The sequence below is a fragment of the Rhinolophus sinicus genome, linkage group LG04 (genome assembly GCF_036562045.2).
Source record: "Rhinolophus sinicus isolate RSC01 linkage group LG04, ASM3656204v1, whole genome shotgun sequence".
NCBI lineage: Eukaryota > Metazoa > Chordata > Mammalia > Chiroptera > Rhinolophidae > Rhinolophus > Rhinolophus sinicus.
Window position 1 is genome coordinate 8377000 of NC_133754.1, and position 27421 is coordinate 8404420.

The window sequence follows — 27421 nt, forward strand, 5'->3', positions numbered from 1 at the left end:
CTTGGTTTTAATTACCTGATTCTTAAAGAGAAAGTGGGGAGGTATAAGTGTTTCCTGAAAAGATGAATAAGTAAATTTATCCATGGAATAAACATGTAACCTGTAATCATGGACTTTCTAAAAATGTAATTCTAATATTATTTGCTAAGTAGCCATAATTTATGGTTTATTGATCAGAAATTCCAATTTATCTTTTCTGTCTTTCCTCCATTCACTCATAAAATAGGTCCCAAATATGCCTCAGGAAGCTTTGGACAAATTGTTATCGTTTACACACAAACTCAGAGAGACACAGGATCCAACGGTAAGTCTGGATTTTCTGTTCTTGACAGGCTGTTGCTTTATTTTTTAGAGTTCAGTGCTTTAAAATCCATTTTTTAAGCTGGCATTTTTATTCCAATGTTATGCATTGTCCTACGCATATGTTTTGCTCTTTCAATGATTTTAACCTTTCCCCCAGCTCCTCATGGCTGATATCATGGGAAACAATTGTAGCTTTAGAGGGTCAGGTGGTTCTCCAGGGGGTTGGCTCTGCTCTTCCGTCTCCTGTGCTGAGCAAGCTCGTCTGTTCTTATGGCTTCACCTCGACGATAATGCTCACATCTTTAGCTTCAGCTTCTAACTTCTCTTTTCTGATTGAGTCTTTATTCCTAATTGTATTTCCTTGCTGGGATAGTATGTTGGAAAGCTGTAGGGCTGTCACAGTCTAACTCTGAGCCTCAGTGATCTCATCTGTCAAATGGGAACAGTGCCATGTACCTCATAAGACGTGATGATGGGATCACTGTAAATCGTCAAATCCATTAGAACTAAATGATCTTTCCCCTTTAAATCTATTCTTATTCCTTATTTAATTTCCTGACTCTGTTAATAATCTCTCAACCAAATTACCTAAATTAGAAACCTTGGTATCATTGTTGATTTACCTTGCTTTCCCATTATTTCCACTTAACCTGAAAGCAACTCTCATCAATTTAGCATGTTGTCATGTCACCTGTTCTCTTTTCTCTTGTCAGTAATTGTCCTAGTATCGGGTTACATAATCTGTCTCCGAGAATGTCATTAATTTCTTCTTGTCTGCCGTCTTCACTAGTAATCCATTCACTCCTCTTATGGCTCTTTTTTACTTTGCTATGGCTCTTGTAACAAATTACCATACACTCGTGTTTGTGACAACAGAAGTTTATTCCCTCACAGTTGTGGACACGGATAGTTTGGAATGGGTGTCACTGAGCTGAAATCAAAGTGTCAGCAGGGCCGCACTCCCTCGGAGGCTCGAAGGAAGAATCCGTTCTTTGCCTCTTCTGGTTTCTGGTGTCCCCAGTGTTCCTTGACTCCTGTCCTTGTCACTTCACTCTCTGCCTCACCTTCATGTCACCTTCTTTTCTGTGTGTCCATGTCAAATGTTTGTCTGCCTCCCTTTCACAAGGATACGTATGCTTGCATTGAGGGGCCATTCAAATAACTCGGGATGATCTCCTCATCTCAAAATCTTTGACTATTATCTGCAAAGTCAGCTTTGCCATGTAGGTAAATTTCACAGGTTCCAGGGCCCAAGTTGTGAATGTCTTTGGGGGGCCGTTTCCTAGCTGTCACAGGCCCTACTAATTACCTCTGGGACTGCATTTCCAACTCTCTCCCTTACTCATTCTCTTCAGCGACACCGGTCTCCTTAGTATCCCTTCCACGCACTAGTGCCTGTCTCAGGGCTGTTGCCACTGGGGTGTCCTCTGCCTCAGTGCTCCTCCCAGGGGCTGCAGGTGGCTCCCTCACCCGTTCTGGATTTGCTCAGAGGTCTGTTTTTCAGTGCTTCCTGAAGCACTTCACTTAGAATCACATATCCTCCCCTTTTCATTCCTTTCTCTCTTTCTGTTTTAAGGTTCCTCACAGGGCTCATTACCCTTCGGCACAATACATCTTTTACTCACTTACATTTTATTGTCTGTTTTCCCTCACTCCGATTTTGGTTCTGGGAGAGCAGGGCTTTCGCTGGTGTTGGTCCCTGCTGTATCCCCAGCATCTGAGCCTCACTACTCCGTAGTAGGTGTTCAGTCAATGTCTGTGAAATAAATGAGTGAATCAGTCTTCCACATTGTCCCAGGAGTGACCATTCCCTCCTCCATTTCCTTCTTTAAAACTGTGACGAGCTGGATGCTCTTTGTCTGTGGACGGAAGGCCAGCCTGCTAAGCAGGCCTGCCGAGCTCCTTCCAACGCCAGCTGCCTTTCGAGCCTCACTTCCTGCCACCTCTTCTGAAGTGCCCTCAGCTCCCACACTTGACTTCTGCTCGTTCCGAAGCCCAACGCTTACCCGGATGCCCCTGCCTTAGATCGTGCCTGGGATGCGTTTGCTCTCTGGCCACTTGTCCCCAGGTTCCCTGTGCTGTCAGGTGTCTCTCAGCCCCCGCAGGCCTCAGCAACCTCTCTGTCCAGGCTGCTTCCGGGACATTGGGCATCTGCTTCTCATGTTGACCGATTGCAGCTGTATCACAGTGGAAGTTTCCCTCCCCAATTAGTGTTTGAACTCCTTGAGGCCGAGCCTTGTTCATTCTTTTATTGTCATTTCTCAGCCTGGTGCCTGGCACATGGCAGACACTTAAATGTTTGATGAATGAATGAATAAATGAATTAACTAATAATGAATGAACAGGTCATGCCCAGAGTTTTCTCTCCCTGAGAACATGTTCCATTTTCATAAAAGAAATAATTCTTTAAGAGGAAAAAGAGGAAAATTATTTTTAATCACTTTGATCTGAATCTTCATATTTTTAAGCTCAAGTACTATTATTAGTCCTGCTAATGTGAAAAACCCTTCAGGTGTGCTCTTAAACTGGTAACCATGGTAACTGCGTAACCAAGGAAACATGCTGATGTCCTCAGCCGCTTTTTTGCAAGATGAAACTGCTGTTAGAAATTTGATATTATCAATGTTAAATACATTAGGGATTTCAACATTAAAATACACCCTCTATTTTTAATTGCTAATAATGTAAGAGCAAAGATAACCCAACCCTTTATTCAACACTAAAATGGCTCAATGCAAAGCTTCATTCTGATTTTTTTTTTAACACTGGATGTTATTGCAAAACATTTTGGTGTTGTCAACTGAGAAAGTCGGTATTTTTCAAATTCACGAGACATCCTTTCTGATCACAGAATGAAATGTGAAGCCTGAATTCAGTGTCATGCTTGGAATGAGATTAGCATGTTGTACCTTAGAAATTCACCGTATGCTTTGGTGGGCTCCTTGCCATGAGACTCCTCTGGGAGGAGTCATTTATCAGACATTTTCCATGATTAAGGTAGACAGTCTTCATGGCTCAGGCATTAAGGCTGGGAATTGCTGAGTCATAGTTATCTTCCGATACCTCCAGTCATACTGGCCGAAATAATCTCCTCAGCGCTTCCTTCTTTCTCGTATCCATCAGTTGCCTTTGAAACATTGGTTGATCCTTTCCCTCCATTCTTTTTGCCAGTAACCCTGCTGTAGGACTTCCCCTGTTTGTGGGCAGCTTCCCATCTCAGGTCTCTCTGTCCCTCAACTATTTTACATAGTGCTTCCAGATGCATCTTCTTAAAATCATGTTACTACGTTGCACATAACAGAGTCCTACTGCCTCCAGGAGCCACACCCAACTCCTCAAAGCGTCAGTCCCAGGCCTTTGTTACTTGGGAACAAGGCTTCCAGCAGGATCCTCTCGTAAACGTGCTTCCCTAATTGTTCTGCATGTATTTCTGTTCCCTTTGCATTCGTGCCTTGGTTCGCTGCATCCTCCTGTCCACTGAGCATTTTCAGCGCCAATAGCAGTTGTCAAGAGCTCCATTTATTTTGGCGTTAAATTATATGCTATTTCGAATTGCAATTTATGCTTCCTTATATTTAAATACTGGCTCCCTGTGTAGGATGCAAATCTTTTGGAAACAGGGATGAACCAATGTTTGCTTATAAATGAGTTCTTTGAAACTTAGAATGTGTTTTTATTAGAAAAAAGATATGTCATAAATGGTGGCCGTGCTCCCAGCCTAGTCCCCAATGGCCATTTAGCCCACGATGTAGCTGAAATAAAATACTAACAACAGCAGACCAGTGTCTCGTAGAGCTGTGAAATACATGAGAGAGGAGAGAGCAATTCCTTCTTTCTTCCTTGGGACATACCGAGATGACCTTAGGCAAAGTGTTGAAATAAGCAAATATTCAGTGTTTCTTTTGCATCCTCCTGACGTCCATTCTGAACCCTTTGTGAACGTCCTAGAGTCCCCTTCTCTGTTCTCTCAGGTGCTCAGGCCACTTTACTGCCCTCATAACTCCCTGTGACATTTCACCCAGGCCTATCCTGCCCTTCTAAAGGGCCAGTTGCTTCGAAAGTTATTCTTTCCTCTGGTTCCCAGTGAAAATCCTTTATCTCCTAATGTTACTGATCTAAGTTGGGAATTAGGTCAATAATAATCTTAGTCATTAAATTCATATGAATAGGTAGGTTATATCCTCTTCCTCTGTTGGATTTCTTTTCATCTTAAAGAGGCTGACTTTTAATAATAATTACTGGCATTTGTTGAGTATCCGTATGTGTCTGACCTACGAGTAAGCAAAATGCTTTGAATATTGTCGAATTTAATCCCCATCACCTTAAAGATGAAGGTGTTATTATTGCCATTTTAAAGATGAGGAAACTGAGGCTTGAAGAGATTAAGAAATTTCTCAAAGTCACATAGCTAATAAGTGGGAGCCTGATTTGTTTGATTCCAAAGCTTATAAACTTTACTGTAACATTATGCCACCTGCCAAAGTAATTCAAATTCAAGTTAGCAAGTATTTATTGGTACTTACATGTCCTAAGTTCTGATCTAGCAATTCTGCTATTAGGATTTGGCGAAGTTAAGAAAACACTTGAAATTATTCTGACAGAATAGGAGGATTCTGAAAAGCAAGCTGCCATCCACCTGACAAACTTGTTGACATCTCTGGGCAGCGGCCTCCTTTTCTGTATTTCAGAAGTCATAGATTTACTTAAAGTTCTAAGCATTTTCAGGATATCTTAACAGTTCAGCTTTGTGTAAGCAGAAAAAAATGAAAACATAGTTAACTGTGCATAAGTCCAGTGCAACCTGTATTATGTTACATCTTTCCTCTACCTCCCCCAGAAATATGTATACACAGCACTTAGCACAGTGAAAACACTTTCATTGAATTTAATTGATACACACTTTGTATGGATTTTTTAAAATACTATCTTCAAGAATGTTTTAAGTGTAAATTGGTTTCTGTTTTGTTCTTATTTGTAATTCATTAAAAGTATGTATTTATTTTAAGTATGGCCTTATCCTTCAGGGATAATGAATTCCGCTATGATGGCCGTCTAAAGGGACTTTCAGCAAGTTGAAACAAGATGCTTAACGGTCTGTCTTTGCCTTTTAATAGGCACAATCATTGGCAGCATCACTTTCTACCAGGCAGCTGTTGCGAATTTCTCGTCGGCTGTCGCAGTACCCTAATGAAAACCTTCACGGGGCTGTCACTAAAGCCTGCCTTTCCAGGTAACCGTATTCTGCTTTCTCACCGCATTCAAGTTTCTGGGTCTTCGTGAAACAGTAACATAAGTTTAAAGATAGTTTGGAAACAATATTGGTCTGGATATGTAGCTTTTTCAGCCTTGTGTTTAGTTTCCAGTTATACCTTGTTTAGGCATAACAATGTTAAGAGGTTTTTTTTAGATAAGAAAAGTACTTACGTCACTTGGTTCAGGTCACATAGTGGTAAATAGTAAAAGTGGGTTTGGGATTGGAACACAGGCCCACGTGTCTTCTGAGTTAGTGGTCTCACGTATAGCACCCAGAGCCTTCCAAATTTGTGCTGGAACTTCCCATCCCTGATAGTACTTCCCTGTTGCCCGAATTTAACAAAACCAGCATCTTTTCGGTCTACATTAAAACTTTTCATACCTATTTGGAAATGATTATAAACTATCGGCTTATAGAATTTTCTTACAGACTCATACTTACATGAGACTATTTTTAAAGAAAAATAAGAAAGGTTAATATCATAGTCCAGTGGGCCCTGAGGTTTCTTTTAGACTCTTTTCATATGATATGGTAATATTTTTATGGTGGTCATGACTGTTGTTCATTCATTCCTTGATATATAAAAGGAATTAAAAGAGAATCTATTTTCAATTTAGGAGAATCTGTAATTGCCCTCTATAAATAAATCTCTAGTTCAGTGGACAATTTTGTAGTCAAATAAGCTCCTTATATTCCAACTTGAATTTGTTCTCGCTAAAATGAGGCTCCAGCTAAAATGAGGCTCCTGTCCAGCATCTTTAGGGTAATTCTTTGAATAACTAATAATTATGAAATAAAATTCTTTTTCTTTTAAGTGGAAGAATATTAGACTTCCAAATGAAAATCAGGAAAAAAAATGCTTTAGGTGCTTATTTTTCAGGGTCGTGGACTGAAGAAAATACAGACAAATAGATTCATTACCTACCCAGTGTTTTCTTAGACCTTGTGTGTAGACATATGTTAATAGAAGCAAATAGTCAATACTAAGCAATGTACACAGTCTTGGAGCCTCAGGGAAAATAATACTTTGGATATATTAGAATTAAATAATCAAAATAATTCTACAAACCTTCATATTTGCCCTGGTAGTTGAATCAACTTTCAATTTCCTTTACTTAAAAAATGCAAATAAAAATAAATCAAGTATTGTGAATTGATCTAAGAAATAAATAAGAGTGATCAAAGTTTGGAAAAAATGTGCTTTGTGATATTACTGCATAGAATTAAAGACAAAGTGAACAAGTTAAAAATTGTGAGTAGAAAAAGCTACAGGAGAGCAATATTAAACTGCCAACTGCAGATCAGCAACAATAGAGTCCAGCAGGTTTAGATAATATCCTGAAAGTGTTGATGGAAAATAGCCATGAACCCCAGAAGTCTCTGCTTAGCTAAATACATTTTTTTTTGATGAAGACTGAGTTTACCACACTGCTGAAAGCACTACTAAAGGACATATTTCAGCAAGAAGGAAACTGAATCCAGAAGGAAAGACTGGCATGCAAGAAATAATAATAAGGAAGGAAATAGGTAAATATATTATTACATTAAAATATAAAAAAAGTAATAAAAGTGAATACTAATATGGAGACATATTTAACAACTGGGTGAAACTGAAACACTAAACAAGAGAATATAGAAGCTGAAAAAAGAGAAGTGAATGCTTTCTTAGTTTCTGCTATTCTTTAGGAAGAAAATGTTGAATCACTTTAGACTTTGTTAGTTCAAGTATTCACATATAAATTTTGGGTAACCACAAAAAAGAATGCAAATGGATCCAGTAGAGAGAGAAATAAACAAATAGAGAAAACTTGATCAATACAACATAGGTAGAAATAAAAGGGGAAAAGAGGTGAAAAAAAAATCAATCTAAAGAGTGTACATGAAATAACGTTAGAAGTAAGCACAAATATCACTCAAGATGAAACTTTCTAGTTGAAAGTTAGAGATTCTGACTGAGTTTAAAAAAACAAACTAAGCCTAATTATATGCTGTTACGAGAGACACATCTAAAACATAGTCAGAAAGATCAGATGTGAAAGTCTAAGAAGATATATCAGGCAAAAATTGACCAAAAAAGAAGAGATATAGTATTATTATTAGGCAAAATGTACTTAACAGTCAAAAGCACAATTGGGCATGAAGATGAGCAAAGAAACTTAATTTAGTAGATTTAATAGTCCCAAACTGTTCACACCTCAGAATTACAAATCAACAGTTATTATGACAGATTTTAACAGTTCAACAGTTATTATGACAAATCAACAGTTATTATGACAGATTTTAACTCCCTTCTTTCAGAAACTGATAAATCATGCATTCTAAAAATTAGGAAAGACAGAGAAGATTGGAACCAAACATTTGACATGGGTGATGTAATGGACTTTGTACCCATGGACAAAGAATATGCATTTTTTTCAAGAATACATGGAACATTTGTCCTGTATCAAAATTGACCCCAAACTACATGGAAGAAAAAAAATGGTGCTTCAAAAGACATCAAAGAATCTTCATTATGAAGATTACTTTCTCAGACCACAAAGCAACAGAATTCATAACAAGACATACGTTTTAAAGCCCATGTATTTGGAAAAGTAAAAACATACTTCTAACTAAATAAGACATTAAAAGAGAAATCATAATTAAAATTATGAAATATTTACAAACCTATGACCTAAACATATGAATCTCAACACTTAAAGGATACACCTAAAGTAGCACCTTAAAGGTTTTTTTTTTAGTCTTAAATTCACAAATTAGAAATAAACAGGGTAAGAAAATTATAAGCTAAGCATTCAACATAAGAGGTTTGTAAAAAGTGACATACTAAACCCTAAGAAAGTAGGAGTGGAATAATGATGTTAAGAGCAGAAATTAATGAAATAAAAAACAAAATCACTATAAAGAAGATTAGCTAAACTAAAAGATGGTTCTTTGAAAATAAGATAAAGCCCTGGTAAATTTAATTAATGTAAAATAGAAAAGGCACAAATAAATAATAATAGAAAGGAGAAAGGAAAAAGTAACAGAACTACAGATAAAGTCAATATTTAAAAAAATGAAAAATATGAAAGGACAGTTTTCTGGAATTGTGTATATTACCAAAATTGGTCAAGAAGGGATAAAAAAATTCAAATAGATCCATAACCACGAAAAAACTCCAATTAATCGCTCAAGTCTCATTTAAAAAATAAAAAGTTCAAATAGATCCATAATCACAAAATAAATCAAATTAGTAGCTTAAGTCTCACTAAAAAAAAAATACCACTTGCGGGTGGTTTTGTCAAGTTATACCAAATTGTCAAGGAATATATAAATCCCTCTTATACAAAGTGTATAAGAAATTAGACAAACAGTGAAAACACAGCAATTCACTTTGAGTCTAGTATAATCTTGATACCTAAAGCAGACAAGAAGAATGTATGAAAGGAAAATTATAAATCAAATTCATGGAATGGATACAAAAATCCTAAATGAAATACTAACAAACCAAATTTAGCAATATATATGTATATATTTTTTCTTTTCTTTTTTTTTTAAATCATGAGCAATTTGGAATTATCTCAAGGATGTGAAGAACTTTTAATATTATATTTTTAAATTTACATATTAGCTGAAGAAATATCATTTTAAAAAACAAGTAAAAAGGATTTGATAAAACCCAGCATCCAAAACTAAAAACTAACAAAAACAAACAAAATTCTTAGTAAGTCAGGAATATTCTTAGTAAGCCATGAATAGAAGGGAAATTCTTTAATCTGATAAAAGGTATCTACCAAAATTTACGGCAAACATTTTTATGGTGTGATACGTGGCACATTTCTTTTAGAGCTAGGAACAAAAGAATAACAAGGTTATATGATTGGCTACATAAAAAATTCAAAAGAAACTACACGTAAATTATTAGAACAAATAGATTTTAGTAAGATTACTTATGTACCCAAATTAGTAACATTCCTATATTTCTGTAATAGTCAATGAGGAAGTCTAAATTTTAAAAATGATCCCATTTAAAATAATGGTAGAAAGCTTTGAGCATCTAGGAATAAATCTAATGAATGACATGTAAATCTCCTGTGGAGTAAAGCATAAATCTTTATTGAAAGCTGTAAAAGATTTAAATAAATGGGAAGCTGTACCATGTTCATGGAAGGGAAGATTCAGTATTGTAAAGCTGTTTTACCTCAAATCGATATATAGGTATAATTTAGTCAAATGACACCAAGGTTATAGTGAATTTGACAAGCTTTCTCAAAATTGACATGGAACTATAAAGGACCAATATTAGTCAAGGAAATTTTGAGAAAGATTAAGGAGGTGTGCTTTCTCTATCAGATACCAAGATCCATTAAAAAGTTATATTCATTATAACAGTGTGGCATTGGTGCATGGAAAGACAAATAGATCTTTAGAATAGAGTACAGAGCCCAGAAACAAACGCACATAATTTGTGGAAATTTGGTATATATTAGAGGTGCTGTTATAAATCAGAGTGGAAATGATGGACTTATCAATAAATGGTTAAAATAAAAAATATCCAGTTTATCTCAAGCAAAATAGTAAAATCTTGTTATACAACAAAAACACTATAAGCCATTCTACAAGTCATAAGTCACGAACTAAGAGATATTTTATAAGATTTATAATCATGAAAGGATTGGTTTTAAGGGACTCTTAAGTACTAATTAATAAGTGTCAACCTTAAAGGGGCAAAGAATGAATAGGTATGCACACAGAAAAGTTAATTCAAATGACTAACAAACACTTGAAAAGATGTTCAACTTTATTATTGATCAGGGAAATAAAATTTAAGAAATAATCGGCTATCATTTTATACTTTAAAATTTTTTACCTGTAAAAATTAATATTGTTCATGAGTGGAAGGAAATGGAATTTCAATACTGCAGTTTGGATGGAAGTCTCATAATTTTGTGGTTGCTCTCACCATGTCTTTATGCCTAAATATATTAAACCCTGTTATTTGACAATTCTTGATATCACCTCAAAGATAGACTCATATGTATTTATAAGGAGGCATGTAGAAGAATGTCCCTTTGTATCCTTGTAAGAATGAAAAATTGGAAATAACCTATCTATCAGTAGAGGATGAATGTATAAACTGACATACTCATATAATGAAATCCTATACAGCAGTTAAAATGAAGTAGATCTCCATGTGTCAATAGGTATCAATCATGACAACTCCTTATTGAGTGAACAAAGCAGTTTGCAAGGGGAGATTTGGAATATGATGCCATTTATATAAAATGTTAAATACATTAAACAGTGCAATATATTTTTTACTCATACATGCGTAGCAAAATAAAAAGATACACAGTAATTTCAAGGTGAGGATTACCTGTAGAGATGAATAGAATACTTAATATTCTCTGTAATTTTCTGTATGCTTGAAATATTTCCTACTTAAAATATTGAAAAACTAAAAATGCTTAATTTTTATACTCAGAAATATTTCACTTAATCAAATAGTTAATTTTTCCAGTGTTATCAACTGACCATAATAAAACTCCTTTGCAAATAAGTAAAACAGCTATCTTGTTTCTGCATCATCGGTTGACTACGGAATCAAAAGCCTTTTTACTAATCTCTTCAATGTAGTGCAATGGCAGGAAGGAACAAAAAATCATTGGTGCATACAGGGGTTTGTTTGTTTGTTTTTTGAATGACCTCATTCCATGTTGAAGCAGTGAAAAGAAATCAAATTTTACTCCTATGGAAAATTTTAAAGCAAAAACTGTTATAGTATATATTCATGAAGTCTATTATTAAGCAGAGAAAATCAAGAGAAATTCTCTAGGCTAAATTTGTCAAACATTAAATTTATTAAATACTAGTTAGGCTTGTCTTGTTAATTTCATTTTAAAAATATGATTCATTTGTTTGCTTATGATGCCAGTTGAGTTCAGACTGGAACATTTCTTCATCTGAAGAAACAACTGTAAGCACCTCACCATCATAGTGTTTAATCAAGTCTTGGAGCTAAATGTGGAATTTATTTTCTAGATATTTGAAAACGTAAGAGGCCAAAAGGAAGAAAATTTAGAAAATTCGGAAATTATCAGTTATTTCTCATTGCAAAATTTATTTTATTTTGGAAGAGCTAATTAACTGTAAAAAGAGCTCTACTCCATTCAAGTATTTTGCATTCCATTAAATTATTTACTTCTGGGAAATCCTGTCGGTGAGGACCTTTTAGCATAGAAACGTTGGGCAGAGTTGTAAGAATTTAATCATAAATGAAGATTAACTGTCTCAGACATTGAGGTAATGAGGAAATTTTTTCATTCACCAACAACTTAGTTTGCATACGTTTTTCAGAAATTGCCTTATGACATAAAATGAATAACACCTGTATAAAATTTTCACATTGTTTAAGCTATTAGCTAAGTAATTTTTAAAAATCACAAACCTGATAGAATTATCATACGTAGTAATGATAACAATGATTATTTTGATATGAATTTTTTGTTGTCCTGAAGAATGATTTACCTTGCAAGAGAGACTATTTAGGGACTTATTTTTGACTTTAAAAACTGCTATTCAATTTTTGAAGTCTATAATTTCAGAAATCTAGATCTTCTTTAGGATTTTCTGTTATTTAGTTTACTCTGTAAGTCTATTAGATCGAATTGCTTTTATGAGCCTTTGAAATCTATTTGGCTCTGTTTATAAAACTTGACTAATTAAATATCTTCAAACATTTGAAATTATGTTAATAAATTTTATATATCTGTGTCCTTTTAAGCACTTCAGCTGTCTGAATTAACAAACAAAACCTTCCTGAGAAATTGCATAACTCAAAATTTAACAATTTAGATTTTTAACTAGGATAAACCATGTTGTTGTCTTCAATATTCCAATACTGTTTATAAATTCAAGATTTAAAATCACCGGTATAAATTAATTAATTACACATTCAAAATAGAAGTCAAAGGCTGCCTGACATCCACTGACACCCCCCCACCCCACCCCCCAGTCTTTTTCTCTCACTCTTACTCCCAACACTTCTCCCCTCAGGACTGGTGATTTGGAAGCATCCGCTATCCTTGTTCTAGCTTCTCATGCTACCAGCCTAAGAAATCCTATTTTATTCCTTTATCCAAAGATCCTATCCCACTCCTGTGACAAAGACACAGTTATTTGAATTAACCTAGGGCAACTACTTCTGCTTCTGGGTTTCCCAGAATATGGTTGAATCTTTCTTTAGTTTTTCTTATAACCAAGACCTAACAAGACTAGAGCCTTTCCAATTATTTTTTTACTGGTAGGGGGGAAAAAGGTTTTTACTAAATAATGATCATGGTAATAATGGTTTTTTAAAAGACACTATGTTGCTCATATTACTGATAAATATACTTGAAAAAATCAACACAGGATGTGTGGTCGCTTTGGTTATGGGAAGGTAGGAGAGAAAGAGTGATGTTTCATTCAATCACTATTTCTCCAAAGGCCAGGGAAGCAGAGGGAGAGAAAAAAAGTAGAAAATAGCAGTGAACGATGGGAGAGGAAGCAGTTAACTAATCCCTCGAAACCTGGGGGAAAAGCAAGGGTTGGCTTCAGACTACCTGCTAAGTTTAATTGTCCTTATTTGTCAGGTGGGCCAATCTCCTCTATAGAGTGTAGGTTCTAGATGTAAATATATTTAGACTTCCATGCTGCCTGATTGTTTGATAATGCTGTGTGGGTGTGAGGTTGAAAATAATTCTGAAACGTGTTCAGTGTCAGCGGGAAAAAGTACCCTCTTGGCATGCAGTGCCATGTTGCTGCCATTAAGAGAGGCACACGTGCAGTGCCTGCTGTGCCCTACAGGTTTTGGAGGGCAATCTAGGAATGTTCCAGTACTGGGGCAAAGTGAGGACATGTGATAGACACACTATAGAGATAACAGGGGTCCTGGGAATAGCAAACAAAGGCTAACCCTGGAGGTGGTCACAGTCAATCTAGGTCATCTGACAGGAAGTAACGGAGATGCAGCCGCAGGGCTGGTGTTACCAGACCAGATTCTAGTTCCTGGGATAGTGGTGAGAGGAAGGTAAGGCAGGGGGCCCAGACAAGGGCTCGGGAAACAAGACACAAGCCCAGTGATTGGGTCTGGGAGATAAGGTGAGGGCACCAACGAAGGACTGCGATGGAAGTCAGAGATGAAAGTCAGAGACGAACAGGAAGTCTCACTTGTTACTGACCTGATGAACTACTAGCCTAGAGCTATATAAACCCCTCTCATAGCCTAGGACCGACATGAGGCATTTGGTGGGAGACAGTGTCAGATGTGTGGCTTGGAATATTACGGGGACAGGCAATCCAGCAGTCTGTTACACACTCATCCATGTGCCTTCTCGCTCACACCAACAGGTCTCTATTAGAGCTTATCCTCAAGGCTGTGGGAACCACCATGAAAGATTTAGAGACGTGGGAAAGCTAAGTTAGAAGTGGTGTGCTGTTCGTGTGTTTATTTAGAACGTTGTTGCACAGAGGGGTTAGTTTGTAGTAGGATAGCACAAACAGCTGTGCGGTAGGAGTCATTTGTCTGGGCTCACGTGGGATCATAAACTCCAGATAGACTTATGGGTGGGAAACTCTGTTTTGATGTTCAGACAGCCTATTAACAGATGGAGAATGCCACAGTGTTGTTTTGACAAAATACATCTAGAAGAGCTAAGCAGGTACAATTTTTAAATGGAAGGAAGAATGAAGCTGGATAATATTAAATTTATTCAGTACTTTGTATGAGAAAGTGAAAGAAACCTTATTAATCCGCCTCCACTAATTTGGATTTTGTGATTGCCAATGTGGAGCTGGTTAAAGTATTGTTTAAACTACTTAAGAAAATTTGGTAAGCCCGTTAAATGGTAAACAAAATTTATGAGGTATACTAAATCCATTTTAAAAAGCAAATTATTTTAAGTCTTGTCCTGCAAAATGTTGTATATAAATGAATACTTCTCATTACAAATGAGTTTTATTTATTAAAGCAGATTCAACAAACATATTTCATCTTCACATGTACTTGAAGTTTATTTATTCCTTGTATTTCTCAGATCCAGATTGAGCTTCCTTAATTGGTTGTAATTAGTGTGTGTGTGTGTGTGTGTGTGTGTGTCTGTGTGTGTGTGTATACACATGTCAAAAGATATTTAGGAATCAGAAAAGCTTTGACTTTATCTTTAAATCCTTCCTCTCATCCCCCAGGTTTCTACCAAGCCTTGCAAGGTCAGCATTAGAAAAAAATCTGGCAGATGCTTCAATAGAAATAAGTACTGATGATAAAGTAGAACCTGAACTGGAGGATTACAAATGTGAGTATTCGATTTGTTTATCTTGTAAGTGATATAATAATTATCAAACATTTTCTATTATTTAAATTTCAATTAAAAAATCATTTTGTTTCCCATTCATTTTGTGTTATTATTGGGTTGAAGAAATGAATCTTTTATTTAAAAAAAAGGAAAGGCTGAAACCTACTTACAAATTAAGCCGTAGAATACTTCCTTTATTTCCGTGCACACCAGGTACCTGTCCTCTTCTCACCCTCACGCTCACTTTCCCAAGAGTCACAATTGACACAAGCGTAATTTCTGGTGTAAACAAACTTGTGTGATCTTGTTTTACCTTTTTTTCCAACTGCTTTTCACCATAGACTGTAAAACTCTGTTTTCTTTGCACAACATTTGCATTTTGCGGGCCACCCACTGTCGTAAGGGATGCTTTGGGAAGCCACTCTAGGTTGATGTAGACTGTGATAATCCTCAGGGTACCGACCGGTACTACAGTATTTCATGCCTTCCTGCTCTGGCATTTCCACAAGCATTGTGTTTCATGGTCCTTTCCTCCTGGCTAGCCGTGAGTATAATTTTCAGTTGGGGGGAGGTTTAGCTCTTCCTAAAAAGTTGCGCATTCTTCAGTTAGAGCACAGTCACAGGTTCTCTATTTTTTGAGGTAATTCCCTGTTTTATCAAAACGTCCAATGTGTGACCCCTCTCCAAAGGGGACTGTTGTGGTTTTCTTTATAGTAGGTGTTTTTAATTGTTGGGGCTACCCTGAGAGAAGAATTTGGTATTGAGGAATGTAGATGCCTTTTTTAAAGTAAAATTGAAAATTCAGCATACTGATGGATCTGGGTACAGATATACAGAGCCAATTCAAAGAGACAGAGTAACTTTGGGTCTTTTTAAGACTCATAATGTCACTTGGAATTTTTTAACATCTCCACCCAAAGAAAAACTGCATCCTTCCCATTATAGATTCTTTAATCCTGGCAACAGACCAGTGTTAGCGGTTCCCATCTAAGCCTTGTGTCGCGATAAGGAAGCTAGTTTAAGAGACTTGATTCTGCTGGTTCCATTCATCTTGAATGCCGTCTCTCTTCTGGAGAAGTCATTGAATTCACTTTCCTTATTCAGTGGCCATGCTCAGCAAATGACATTCTGATAAGGACTTGGCTTTTTCCATGCAGGTCACCCTCCAAACAATATGCTGATCGGACAACCAGTGTATCATACAGCCATGTGGCAGTTGCAGTTTTCATTGCTATGTAACATTTTTGCAATTCTGGTTTTATATATAAAAATAGAGTTAGGTTTATCTTCCGTTGTAATGGCAAGGTCAGGTTTTGAGCCTACCAGGCTGAGGACCTTGACAAATTTACCAAAAGTCCTGTGAGATTTCTCAGAAGATTGCTTGCCAATTTTCTCCTGGGGAAGTATAGTATCACCACTGTGCATGCACTTCGCTTTTCTAGCTTGAAATTTTAATAAGCATTGGTTGAATGAATTAAATTGTTGTCAAGCCCTAAATGTACTGAAATAGATATACTCTATAAAGTAAATCATACATGCTAGCACATGCTGTGTGAATGTGAAATTGTGTGCCATCTCAACACTCAAGTGTACAGTAAACTCACCACCATGGTCCTGTGTTTCCCTGTACACTTTCATGTTGGGTCTATTTCAGAGACCTGGTGACAGTAAATAAATAGTAGATTCTCGGCATGGCAGCTCGCGGTTTCTTTCCCTTGAGAACTTGTGAATAAAAGGAAAATGGCAAGAATCCATTGACGGAAGAGGTTCACCATGCTTTGGCAAATAGGGAGCACTCAGCAGTGACTCAGCAGGGTGAGGGTTTAAGTATTTGTAGCTCTGAATTGTTCACGGTGCTCCAGAGACGCCAAAGTTGCTTTTGCACCTTGTCTTTCAAAATGCTGTACCACAAAAATGGCAGTTTTCTTATTTGAAGTCGGGGGGGTCAAAACACAGGTTAATTGTTTAAGATACTGTCGTTTTCTACCTGCTTGCTAGGGCATCTACACAGGATGGGATATTATTTGGAGTCAAAGGATTGAGCATCCCCCACATGGCAGAAAGACCGTCAGACTATTCCGAGTTCTGTTTTTAGCTTTAGCCGTACTAGCTGGGAGAGGGTAAGCAAATTACCCAATTTGTGTTCTTCTTAGCGTCCTCATCATTCTTGTTTCATTGTTAGGAAAATTACATGACATTGTATGAGGAAACAGTAAGCCGAAGCCCCTGGTCTGGGTGCTGGTCTATGGACGGTTCTCAGGAAAGGCTAGCTGCTGTGATTGTGGTGATGAGTAAAACTACTACTACTACATGTTATTATTATTGACCTTGGAATCCGTTCAGACAGTGAACCTGTGCATCTGGTTGCTGTCGGGAGTGCACATGCAGTATGTTCCCTGACTTCAAGAAGTTGATTATTTAGTTTCCTGGCTTCAGGGAGCTCGAATTCTGTTCTCAACCGACTGTAGGAGACTATACAATTATAACTATCACAAAATAAGTATGTAGCACCTGGAGTGCTTATTTCAAAATACCCATCTCCTGGACTAGCCCTGAAAATAGTAATTGGAGAGCTCTGGGGTGGATGGGTTCGTCTGTATTTCTGACTAGACTGCTGGGGATTCTCATAGGTGGTTTTTCAGTGGGTGGGTCCTAAAGAATGATATTCAAGGTATTTCAGGGCTTTTGAATTTACACTTGGCTTATATATACCCTGTTTACCTGAAAATAAAACCGAACCGGACCATCAGCTCCAATGCGTCTTTTGGAGTAAAAATTAATATAAGACCCGGTATATTATATTATATTATATTATATTATATTATATTATAGACCCAGTCTTATATTATATTAAATTAAAATTATATTAAAACATGCTGTTTGCTACATGTGTATTGTTTTAAATAAAATTTATTACATTTTGAAACATTTTAAGCTTTTTGTAGAGCTTTAAGCCTTTTTGATGTAGAGCTAAAAACACTCTGGTTAATAAAACACTGTCAAGGTTTCTGTTACCACCTTCAAGCTCATTTCTTTTATACGTTAAAATAAAATTCCTTGACGAGTCCACGAGATGTTAAAGGTGCTGTGTTGCATTCTGTATGGGCTGGACTTGACTTCTCTGAGGACGGGGCCACGAGCCATTCTCTGTCCTGTGTCACATTTTCAGGCGAAATCACCTCTGGATCTCTGAGGATCGGAGCTGTCAGCGCACCGATCTATAATGCCCACGAGAAGATGAAAGTGCCTGATGTCCTGTTCTATGACAACATTCAGGTAAGGTCATTGCTTTGCACTCACGGACAAATCGCCACCTACACGGTAGCACTTCTTTCTGGTTCAAGTGAAACTGTTCAATTATTTTTGTAACTTGCTAAGTTCAATTCAAATGATGTGGAATGAAGGGTTGAAACATCTTCCATTAATGTGTTGTAACATTGCGAGAGCTGCTGCTATGATTAGTGTCTGATGAAGTTTATATGCGCTATACACTATGTTTTAGATAAATAAATGAATGTATTATTAAGCTAAAAACAAAGTAGAACTAATACTTACCTTCTCTTCGCTTTGCTGTTAGTTAAATCATTTTAGTAGTTCAAAGAGGATGTGTCCTGTGCGTTCTTTCCTTCATATTCCTTTCCTCTTCCTGAAAATTTCTAGCATTTTTCTGTTCTTTACTTTTCCTTCATTTTTTAAAAGGAGGTAGGTAATTTCCCACTTGTAAACTAACCTATAATTGCGGACTTTCTACTGAGACACAGAAATAAGTGTGTACCCAGAAAGCTTTATTGTAGAGGTTCATTTTAAGAAGCATTTTTTCCAGAGAAAATTATCCATAATATAAAATTTTTTTCTTTTCCAGAGTTTCTGTCAAGTGGTTATATATTCATTTTACAGTAAAACACCTACTTAATTTTTTTGTAATATTTGGTCACTAAACTGTATGCAAATAATAACCTTACATTTACAAATTATGTTGGAAAAATTTCTACTTACTATTTTCATCATATTAAGGATTTAGGGATACTAAAGAAAAATTTCTTTTTTATCTGCCGTTTTCCAATCCTATTTGTTGTCCAAGGAGCACTATAACTTATATCCCTACATTATAGTAACAGTGTAGAAAATATCTAGGAAAATTCTTCTTTCTCAATAAAATTGTTGATTGTATATTTTGAAATCCGTCAAAACTTTAATTATCATCTGTGGCATAGCAAAAGGCATAATCCAATTTGCTTTTTATTCATTCTGTCGCCCTTTAACTAATGTAGATTTTATTTTCTTCCAGAGCATTAATGCTCTTATATAAGCAGCAGACTCGTGAACAGAAAATGTAGTTACTTCTGAGAGACAGAAGAGGAAAAAAAAATCTTACCTGTCAATAGACAAAAACATGATTGTAAGGAAAATATACTATTTTGAAATGGATGGTATCGCACTCTGTCTCCGTAGTAGACAGGAACAAAGAAAAAAGAATCAGGAAACTTTGTTATGAGTGACGATTGGGAAACCTCCCTGGTAGCAAATGCTGAGACTTGCCAGCATCTGAGGATGTAGGAAGGTCAGTAGCAGGGAGAGTCCTGTGCCCTTGAACAGGGTGTGTTGCCGTGGCGCTTGGGACACAGACGAGGAGGACCTCAGGGCTAACGTGAACTTCTCAGGGGCCCTGAGGGACTGTCTGCAGCCTGTCTCCACACATCCCTTCTCTTCAGAGCGCATTGTGAGTTCACCATTCGTGAAAACTTTTAGCTGTACCAGTTCTAGGGACAGTGGTATGATCACATGTGCTTTTGTTGCATGTGTTCCTATGTCCAAGGTGCCACATCTTGTCACTGACGCTGTAGTCTTCAGTGCCTCTGGTATAGTTAGATGCTTCTCTGCCATCTTGTTCTGTGCTCTGTGCTCCTCTTACCACATTGTGTTGAAACTGATTTTTTAAATGTTTTTCCACACCACTAATGCAAAGTGTGGTGTTTTCTTTATTTTGTATCTGTAGCAAGTAACAGTGACTACTGAATAAATATCTATTGAATGAATTAATGGATTAATGAAAGGATAAGTAAGATTTTGAATGTTCTTGATTAGGAGTATTATCTCATTAAATTTCCGATTAAGGAATACTATACTTTGCAGCACAAAGGAGGAGAAATTGGAGGAAAGAGTTTAATTGCCTTTTAATAAGCTAAACGGAGCTGTAGATCTGAAAATTTTTAAAAATATCTCCCGTGTGTCAAGCCTTGTCCTAAGGTATTAGGATGCACAGATTAAAATACACACATACGCATACAGACATGCTCACACACAAGTGCCTGTGTTTGTCAAAGGGAGAAAGACAATCAGGGTTACTGTACAGTGTGATGGAAGCACGTGCAGGTTACCATGGTAGCACTGATGAGGCAATGGTCCCAGATTAGAATGATCACAGAAAATGAGTTAACAGGCGAAACTGAGAGTCGCTCAGCATTTGCAGAGACTTGGCTATGTGAGAGAGGAGCTCATTTAGGGAGCTACATGTAATTAATTGTCATTGGCACAGAGCTGAGGTTGCAAATGGAAGAGTGACAGGAGACAAGGCTGATGAGTTAGGAAAGGTCTAGGTCATCTGGACCTTGCTCATTAAGGAATTTGGCTGCTGTTCAGAAGAAGCGAGGAAGCTGTTGAAAGATTTTAAGCACATTTCCACTTTTGATAACTTTGCATTCACTCTAATGTCGTCTGAGAAAACCAGGGCAGAGAGACTAGTTAGGAGACGGTTGGAATAGTCCAGGAGAAGTTATGAAGGATCTGAAAAAAGAAGGATCTGAACAGTGGGGACAGAGTGAAAAGGACACATCACAGGGCGATTTATGGGGTTGGTAGAATCAGTGGAATTTTGTGTTAGATGAAAGACCGAGATTCTCCGTCCGGAAGCACATAGTCTGGTGGGAAAGCAAAAAGAAGAGTCAAGGGGAAATGATTCTAAATTGTGCCCAGGACTGGAACACGATGTCGGAGGAAAGCGGTGGGAGGTGAAGCTGAGACTAAATCAGTAAGGTAACAAGTGGCCTTTGTTCCTAAGGTAATAGGACTCATTTAAGGAATCGAAGAAAGAAGTGACATGGCTTTGCACAACAAAGTGAGTCAGGACAGGCAGACGTCAGAGGTACTCAGGTCTGGTTCCAGCACCCACCCCACCCCCGCCATAAAGTGCATATATCAAAAGCGAGTGGCGGTCATTTTGCCGGTGGAGGGTCTTACCTTCCATCTGTAAAAAACACAACACCAGGGAAGCAGGATATCGTGCCATGAGGTTTGCCTGTACCGCAGAGGGCATGTTGGCTCAAGGAGAGACTGAAGTTAGAGAAACCAAACTGGCTTATACAAATCTAGGCCAGAGATCATAAAAGCTGAATGAACACTGTGGGGAGAAAAAGGAAAGCACAGGTAGAGTGGACTTTTTGGTCGTTATGATAGCTTAGCTTTAGTGTTCAATTGTCTCATGATAAGGGAGGAGTGGGGTGGTCAGGACGGCAATGACAGGGCTTTGCTCAGGCCGTAGAAAATGGTCTTATAAGTCAGGATAAAAGAGGATAAAGAATGAAGTGGAGAGGAAAGTAATGAGTCATGTTTTGGACATGTTGAATTCAAGGAGACTGGGAAATAACCACGTAGTTCGATTGTTCCTCAGAAGTACAGGGCTGGAGTGAGGACAAAAGTCTTGCAAGATCAGTGTGGAGTTGGTGGCTGAAGCCATGGAAGGAATGGATGAGGGAGGAGTTAGGGGATAGGGTCAGAATCAGCTCTTCACGAACTGACATGAGGGTCCCAGATCTGCACACAGCCCTCCCTCGCTGTATGAGTAAACACACCTGCTCTGCCTGTACTGCGACCCCACCCCCACCCCCAGGGAAGCATGTACAAAGGTAAAAAGAGAACACATGAAGGGACATGGGGAAAATGTAAGGAATTACTACGAGAAGATCGACCCCTGAAGACTATGGAGAGAAATTGTTAGGGAGATAGGAAGGACTGCAGCGACAGACAACTGGGGGAGGAGACTTCAAAAAGTGGGGTACTAAGTAGGTCAGGAGGTTAAGAGAAGAATTATGTAGGTCGTGACCTTAGGTATTGTTGATTTGAATAATCTAGTTAGATGTAATGAAGGCATGAAGTAGGACCACATAAGAAAAAGTAAAGGAGGCTATAGACATAGTCTGGGTTATTTTTCAGTATTTACATTTTTACCTGCTATACAGGTGCGCATTCCAACTTTTCTGTCTGTTTTTTTAACTCTTCTTTTATTAGTTTCAGGTGCACAAAACAATGTAATAGACATTTATCATTTATATCCCTGACACAGTGACAATCCCCCTCCCCCCCGTCTCTTCTTTATGCAGATTAACCCATTTATTTCTGGAAGAACTTAATGTTGTCTGGAACTTGGCGCTGACGTTTTATCTTAGTTAGAAAGCAGAGCTCTCCAGACCCCTTTATCACTAGAACCCGGGTTAAAGGAGGGTTCTAGGGCTCCCTTTTAACTGGGGTAACCAGACAACTTGCTTTGCATAGGATGGTCCTTGTTTACGTTTGTTGTCCCAGCGTAATTATTAATAATGTCTCCTTCTGTTCTTAAAAGTATTCCAGAAAGGACAATGAATTGATATCTCTCCCTGCTCCAAGCCTGGTTACAATTCTAGCTCCACTGAGAAATAGATGATGTAATACAGAATTGTACACCTGAAATCTATGTAACTTTACTAACAATTGTTGCCCAATAAACTTTAATTTAAAGAAAAAAAACTCTAGCTCCATGCTGTATCTGAAAGCATTAAAAAGTAAATAAATAAAAGCCTCCAAGATGAACATTAGGGAATACTCTTCTGCTCTTGAAGGGGGGGAAACTTTCTCAATTTTTCTCTCTGTGAAAGAAAATATTGCTTAATGTGGGCAAGTAAAAGGAAAATGTTATATAAACCAAGTTGAGAAAAGAAAAGCAAGTGACAAGCTAGAAAAATACCTGCAGCATATATTAGATGCAAAATGAGCCAATTTAAGCAAAACAGAGAGACTTAATCAGATTTGAAGATTGAGACAATCAGAGTCTCATCCATTCCATGGCTCCAACTACCAAGTCTGCACTGCCTTTTTCACAAGTAAGGAACTTCAGCATCTTCAGTACTTAGGAGGTGATTGTTGTTTTGATACAAAAACCAAGAGCAAGTAATAGGGATATTAATCGTTCTGGGATATAGTTCTCCCCTTAAACCCCACCCTCCTGAGCCTTTCTGACCTACTTACAGTTGTCCTGTGTTTCAAGATATGAAAGAGCAGTGTAACTTCTTCCTCTGTGGCTGTTGTGAACAACTTTAATCTTGTTCTTTTATTACGGTGTATCATTTGAATAAAAAAAAATGTGGAAGGTAAATAATACACTTTTAATTCACTACATCCTTTGAAGGTAGTGGTTAAGAGTACGTCAGTGTAAAATGTTCCATGGAAATCCCATTATTCTAGAAAGCCTGTGTACATTTATATTAACAAGTGTTCATTTAAATATTACATTAAATTATAAGCCAACTCTGTATCGTGCAACAGCTGAAAAAATATTTGAAATATTGGTCAGTGGCTTAGTTTTGCTCCTGTATACTATTTCAGGTTTTCAGGATAAGTGACCTAATTGGTTATATAACTTACTTATAACCACAGCATCAATTTTTGTTTTTCTAAAAACATCAAATTGTCTGTCTATTATAATAGGTGTTTTTTCATCTTTCCATGAAGATACTGTTATAGCTAACCTTCTCATTTCACCTTGATTATGTAAGACACAATAACCTGTTGGTCTCTTTTCTCTAGCACATGGTAGTGATGGAAGATATGCTGAAAGACTTTCTTCTTGGAGAACATCTGTTATTGGTTGGTAACCAGGTGAGTTATGGCCGGAACTCAGGTACTAATGAATAATTGATAGTAACGGTTCAAAAGCAGTAAGTTTCTCCTCTTTGTTGGAATAAGTTTGGGAAATTCTTTTTCCTGAATGACTAGTTTAATTAAACAATGAAGGTCTTCTACCTTGTAAACTTTAGAATCGTCTCAGGGCTAAAATCACCCCCAATTCAATCACCGTCAAGTCTTGCCCATTCTACCTCATAAGTATCTATTCTTTTTCCCACGTTTGTCACCCTAGCCTGTTCACCGTCACCTAGCACCTGGACTGTAGCAGTAGTTTCCTAAAATAGCTGTACCCCCATCCTACGCCCACCTGATCTCCTCTGCACTCTGCAGTCAGATCGACACCTGCAAAATTAAAATCTGATCAAGTCTTTGGTTTGTGCGTACATGGACTCCCCACTGCCCTCAGGTATAGTCTTCGGTATGGCTTTCAGTGTCCTACGGGGTCTGGCCTCTGCTCGCTTTTTAGTCCCCAGCCTTGGCTCCCTCCCTTCTGGCTCTGAACTTCCGGCAGCGTCTTATCTCTGCTCTGGTCCTTGATCCGTGCCCTTCTCTGTGGAGCCCTCCAGACCCCTTCCCACACCCCCTCCCTTAACTCCAGGGGCGTCTTCCCTCATCCCTCCCTAGCTGGTTGGGTTCCCCCGCTCTGCCTCCTCCATCTCCCTGTCATCACACTGGTCATATGCCACTGTGTTCCCGCGTAGAATGGTGTCTTCCCAGCTTGTCTATCTGCCCCTCGCTGGCAGAGACCACAGTTCTCTTGCTCATTTCTGTATCCTCAGTTCTCAGCACACGACCTGCTACATAGTAGATATTCAGTACATGTTTAGAGAGGGAATGGATGAACAGTTTGTCGTCAAAGGGTCCTGATAATTTTTCTTAATGGAATTGTCAGACTCACAGTGAAGCACAGCTTTAGTTTTTTTATTTAGCCTTAAATTACGGATAACAAGCTTCCAGAGGAGTTGGGTCTTTTATTTTTCCTTTGTTTAACTTATAGAAACAATGCATATTCTTTCTTTATTTAGTCCCTCAAACTTATCATTTTAAAGTGTTGATTTTTTAAAACAATAGAAACGGCCCGTTGAGGGGTTTACAGGTCGAGTGCGCAGGCTTGGCAGTTAGCTGGCTAGAGGTCCAGTAGTGCTTACTTCACAGGTGACCATGACTTTGTGCAAAATGCTTATCTTACGAAGGCTGTTTCCCCATATGTAACCTGGAAATAAAAATCGTACTTTATTGGGCTGATGTAAGGCTCACATGAGATAATGCACAGAAAGCACTTCACACAGTGCCTGGCTCATAGTAGGTGCTCAGTTAAAGTTAAATCTGTGTATCACTGTACTGTTAAAAAGGACTTTAATAAGTTCTCTTATTTCATTTTTTTTCTAAAGAATTTAAAGGAAAGTGATAAATTGTTCACAGCCTTTTTTTTCACTCTTTGAAAAGTCCTACCTACAGAATACTAAAACATTAATTAAATTACTAGTAATAATTAAGTGCTAATTAGTATTTAGCTAATTAAATGAGGTCTGACTTGGTGCATGCTTACATTTACCAGGTCTGGGAGTGGAAATGGGACCAAAGTGGCTGGTTAAAATCTAAACAGAGCTTTTTGAGTACTTTGGCCAGTTTCAGTTCCTTTCAAACTTGTTTTCAAGAGCATCATCGGTGTTAAGATCTGAGCAAGATTCTAGACTCTTTTTTTCCTCCCAGCTTTATTGAGATATAATTGACAAAATTATAATATATTTGAAGTGTACAGTATGATGGTTTGATATGTGTATACATTAATAATTACACATATTGTGACAGATGGAATTCCTCCCATCTATTAATTGCTAATTCACACATCCGTCACCTCACATATTTACCTTTCTTTTAGTGAGAACATTGAAGTTTCAATTATATAAAACAGTGTTACCACTTCAAACATTAGATCCTCAGACCCTATTCATCTTAGAGGTGAAAGTTTGTTCCTTCTTACCAACATCTCCCTGTTTCCCCCACGCCCCAGCCCCTAACAACTACTTTCTTACTCTGTTTGACGTGGTTTTTTTTTAGATTCCACATATGAGTGACACCACACAGTATTTGCCTTTCTCTGTCTGGCTTGTTTCATTTAGCATGATGCCCTCCATGTTAATTATGGTTAAGCTCTGTCTGGACTGCTTCCATCGGTACGAGGTAGAGGGGGGTGAAGCCCCCTGTGTATCATTGGCAAATATAGCAGGTGCCCCACAGGGATGAGCTCTGCTGAGGATGATGTGGAGTTACTGCTCGTTCCCTGTGCGTCCCTCAGAGTCCCAATCATCTAGGACATTCCTTTTTCTGGAGCGAGTACTTCTGTGATGATAGTAACTTAGATCCTTCATCAGTAGCTTTGAGAGAATACTCCGCTGTATTTATCAGGGGTATTTCAGTACCTCTCTTTATATTTTATGACCCTTCTCACCTTCCTCCTTATTTCCATTTGTGGAAAAAAAGAGACAGACAAGTGACGTGCAGCTGACAGGTTAGGGACTGCTGACGCGCAACTCGCAGGGTAGTGTCACTGGTGTTTTCACTCAAATGCAAAGTGACAACCATCTGGGAAAATGCCTGTTTTAATCACATGATTTGTTTTGAAAATAAGTAAACCACTTGTAGCAGTTAGTTGGTCTGGCTCCATTCTTTCTCTTTGTCCTTCGAAAACATTACATGATGACTACTCAGGAAGAAGCAAAGTCAATTAGAAGTGAAACTTTGGGTGTTAAATATTGACAGAGCAGCCAGCAGTGGGTTAGTGTAATTATACAATAAAGTGTAATGAGTGCTCTGAACACAAACTGTCTGTACGTAGATGAAGTCTACCCAGCCTTCTGTTTGCAAAGTAGAAACTGGCTGAAGGCCAGGAACGAAACTGTCCAACAGTTGTTATAAGTTTAGAGAGGTTTTGAAAGATTCCTGTTACCAGTGGCAGTTTTTACAATGAGGAAATTTGAAAAGACTGAGAATACGTGTTGATTTTGAGATATCTCCAGGTTTATCATCTTTGTTAAGCCTAATCCCATCTTTTCCTTCCATATTATAATACTCTTTTCTCTAAAGATGAGACAAGATTTCTTAACTATTCTATTGGGAAGCTGAAAACAATTCCATAAACTTCCCTTATCATAGGCAAAATGAAGTGGGCTTTTTTGGTGAAATAAGATTGATTTTTTTTTTTTTTATCCTTTCAATTTTCTATGTGGAATTGTAGGGCACAGTACATCAGCTTCCCAGTAAGTGAGGCAGAATTACTGCCTGTCAGCCAAAGGCATAAGGTGCCTGGAAATTACGCGTTTGACAGTCCCCTGGTATATAATGCTATATACTGTACAGCAAGTTTGTATGCTGTTGCATGCAGTGTTTTCTACTTACTGGAATCATAACATTACATGTACCTTTCATGCAAGTAGTACTTTTATACTGGCTTTTTTTTTAATCACAGCATAACTTTCTATTTATTTCAACTTTACTGAAAGAGGGGAAAAAGAAATGCCTGTTTATTTTTGAGTCAGTGGTGCTTTTTCTGTCCCAACTCTACTCAAGAATAAGCTTCCTTCCTTCCTTCCCATTCCCATATCATATTTTCTTT

General features: G+C 37.7%; 1 protein-coding gene across 1 annotated transcript in view; it reads left to right on the plus strand.

The window, feature by feature from the left end:
* Positions 1 to 27421, plus strand: part of VWA8 (von Willebrand factor A domain containing 8) — a 299153-nt gene that overhangs the window by 100572 nt on the left and 171160 nt on the right. The window contains exons 16-20 of the mRNA XM_074329337.1: positions 227 to 304; positions 5418 to 5533; positions 14765 to 14871; positions 18041 to 18147; positions 23707 to 23778. Of these exons, the coding sequence (XP_074185438.1) occupies positions 227 to 304; positions 5418 to 5533; positions 14765 to 14871; positions 18041 to 18147; positions 23707 to 23778 (480 nt within the window). The remainder of the gene's footprint in view (positions 1 to 226; positions 305 to 5417; positions 5534 to 14764; positions 14872 to 18040; positions 18148 to 23706; positions 23779 to 27421) is intronic.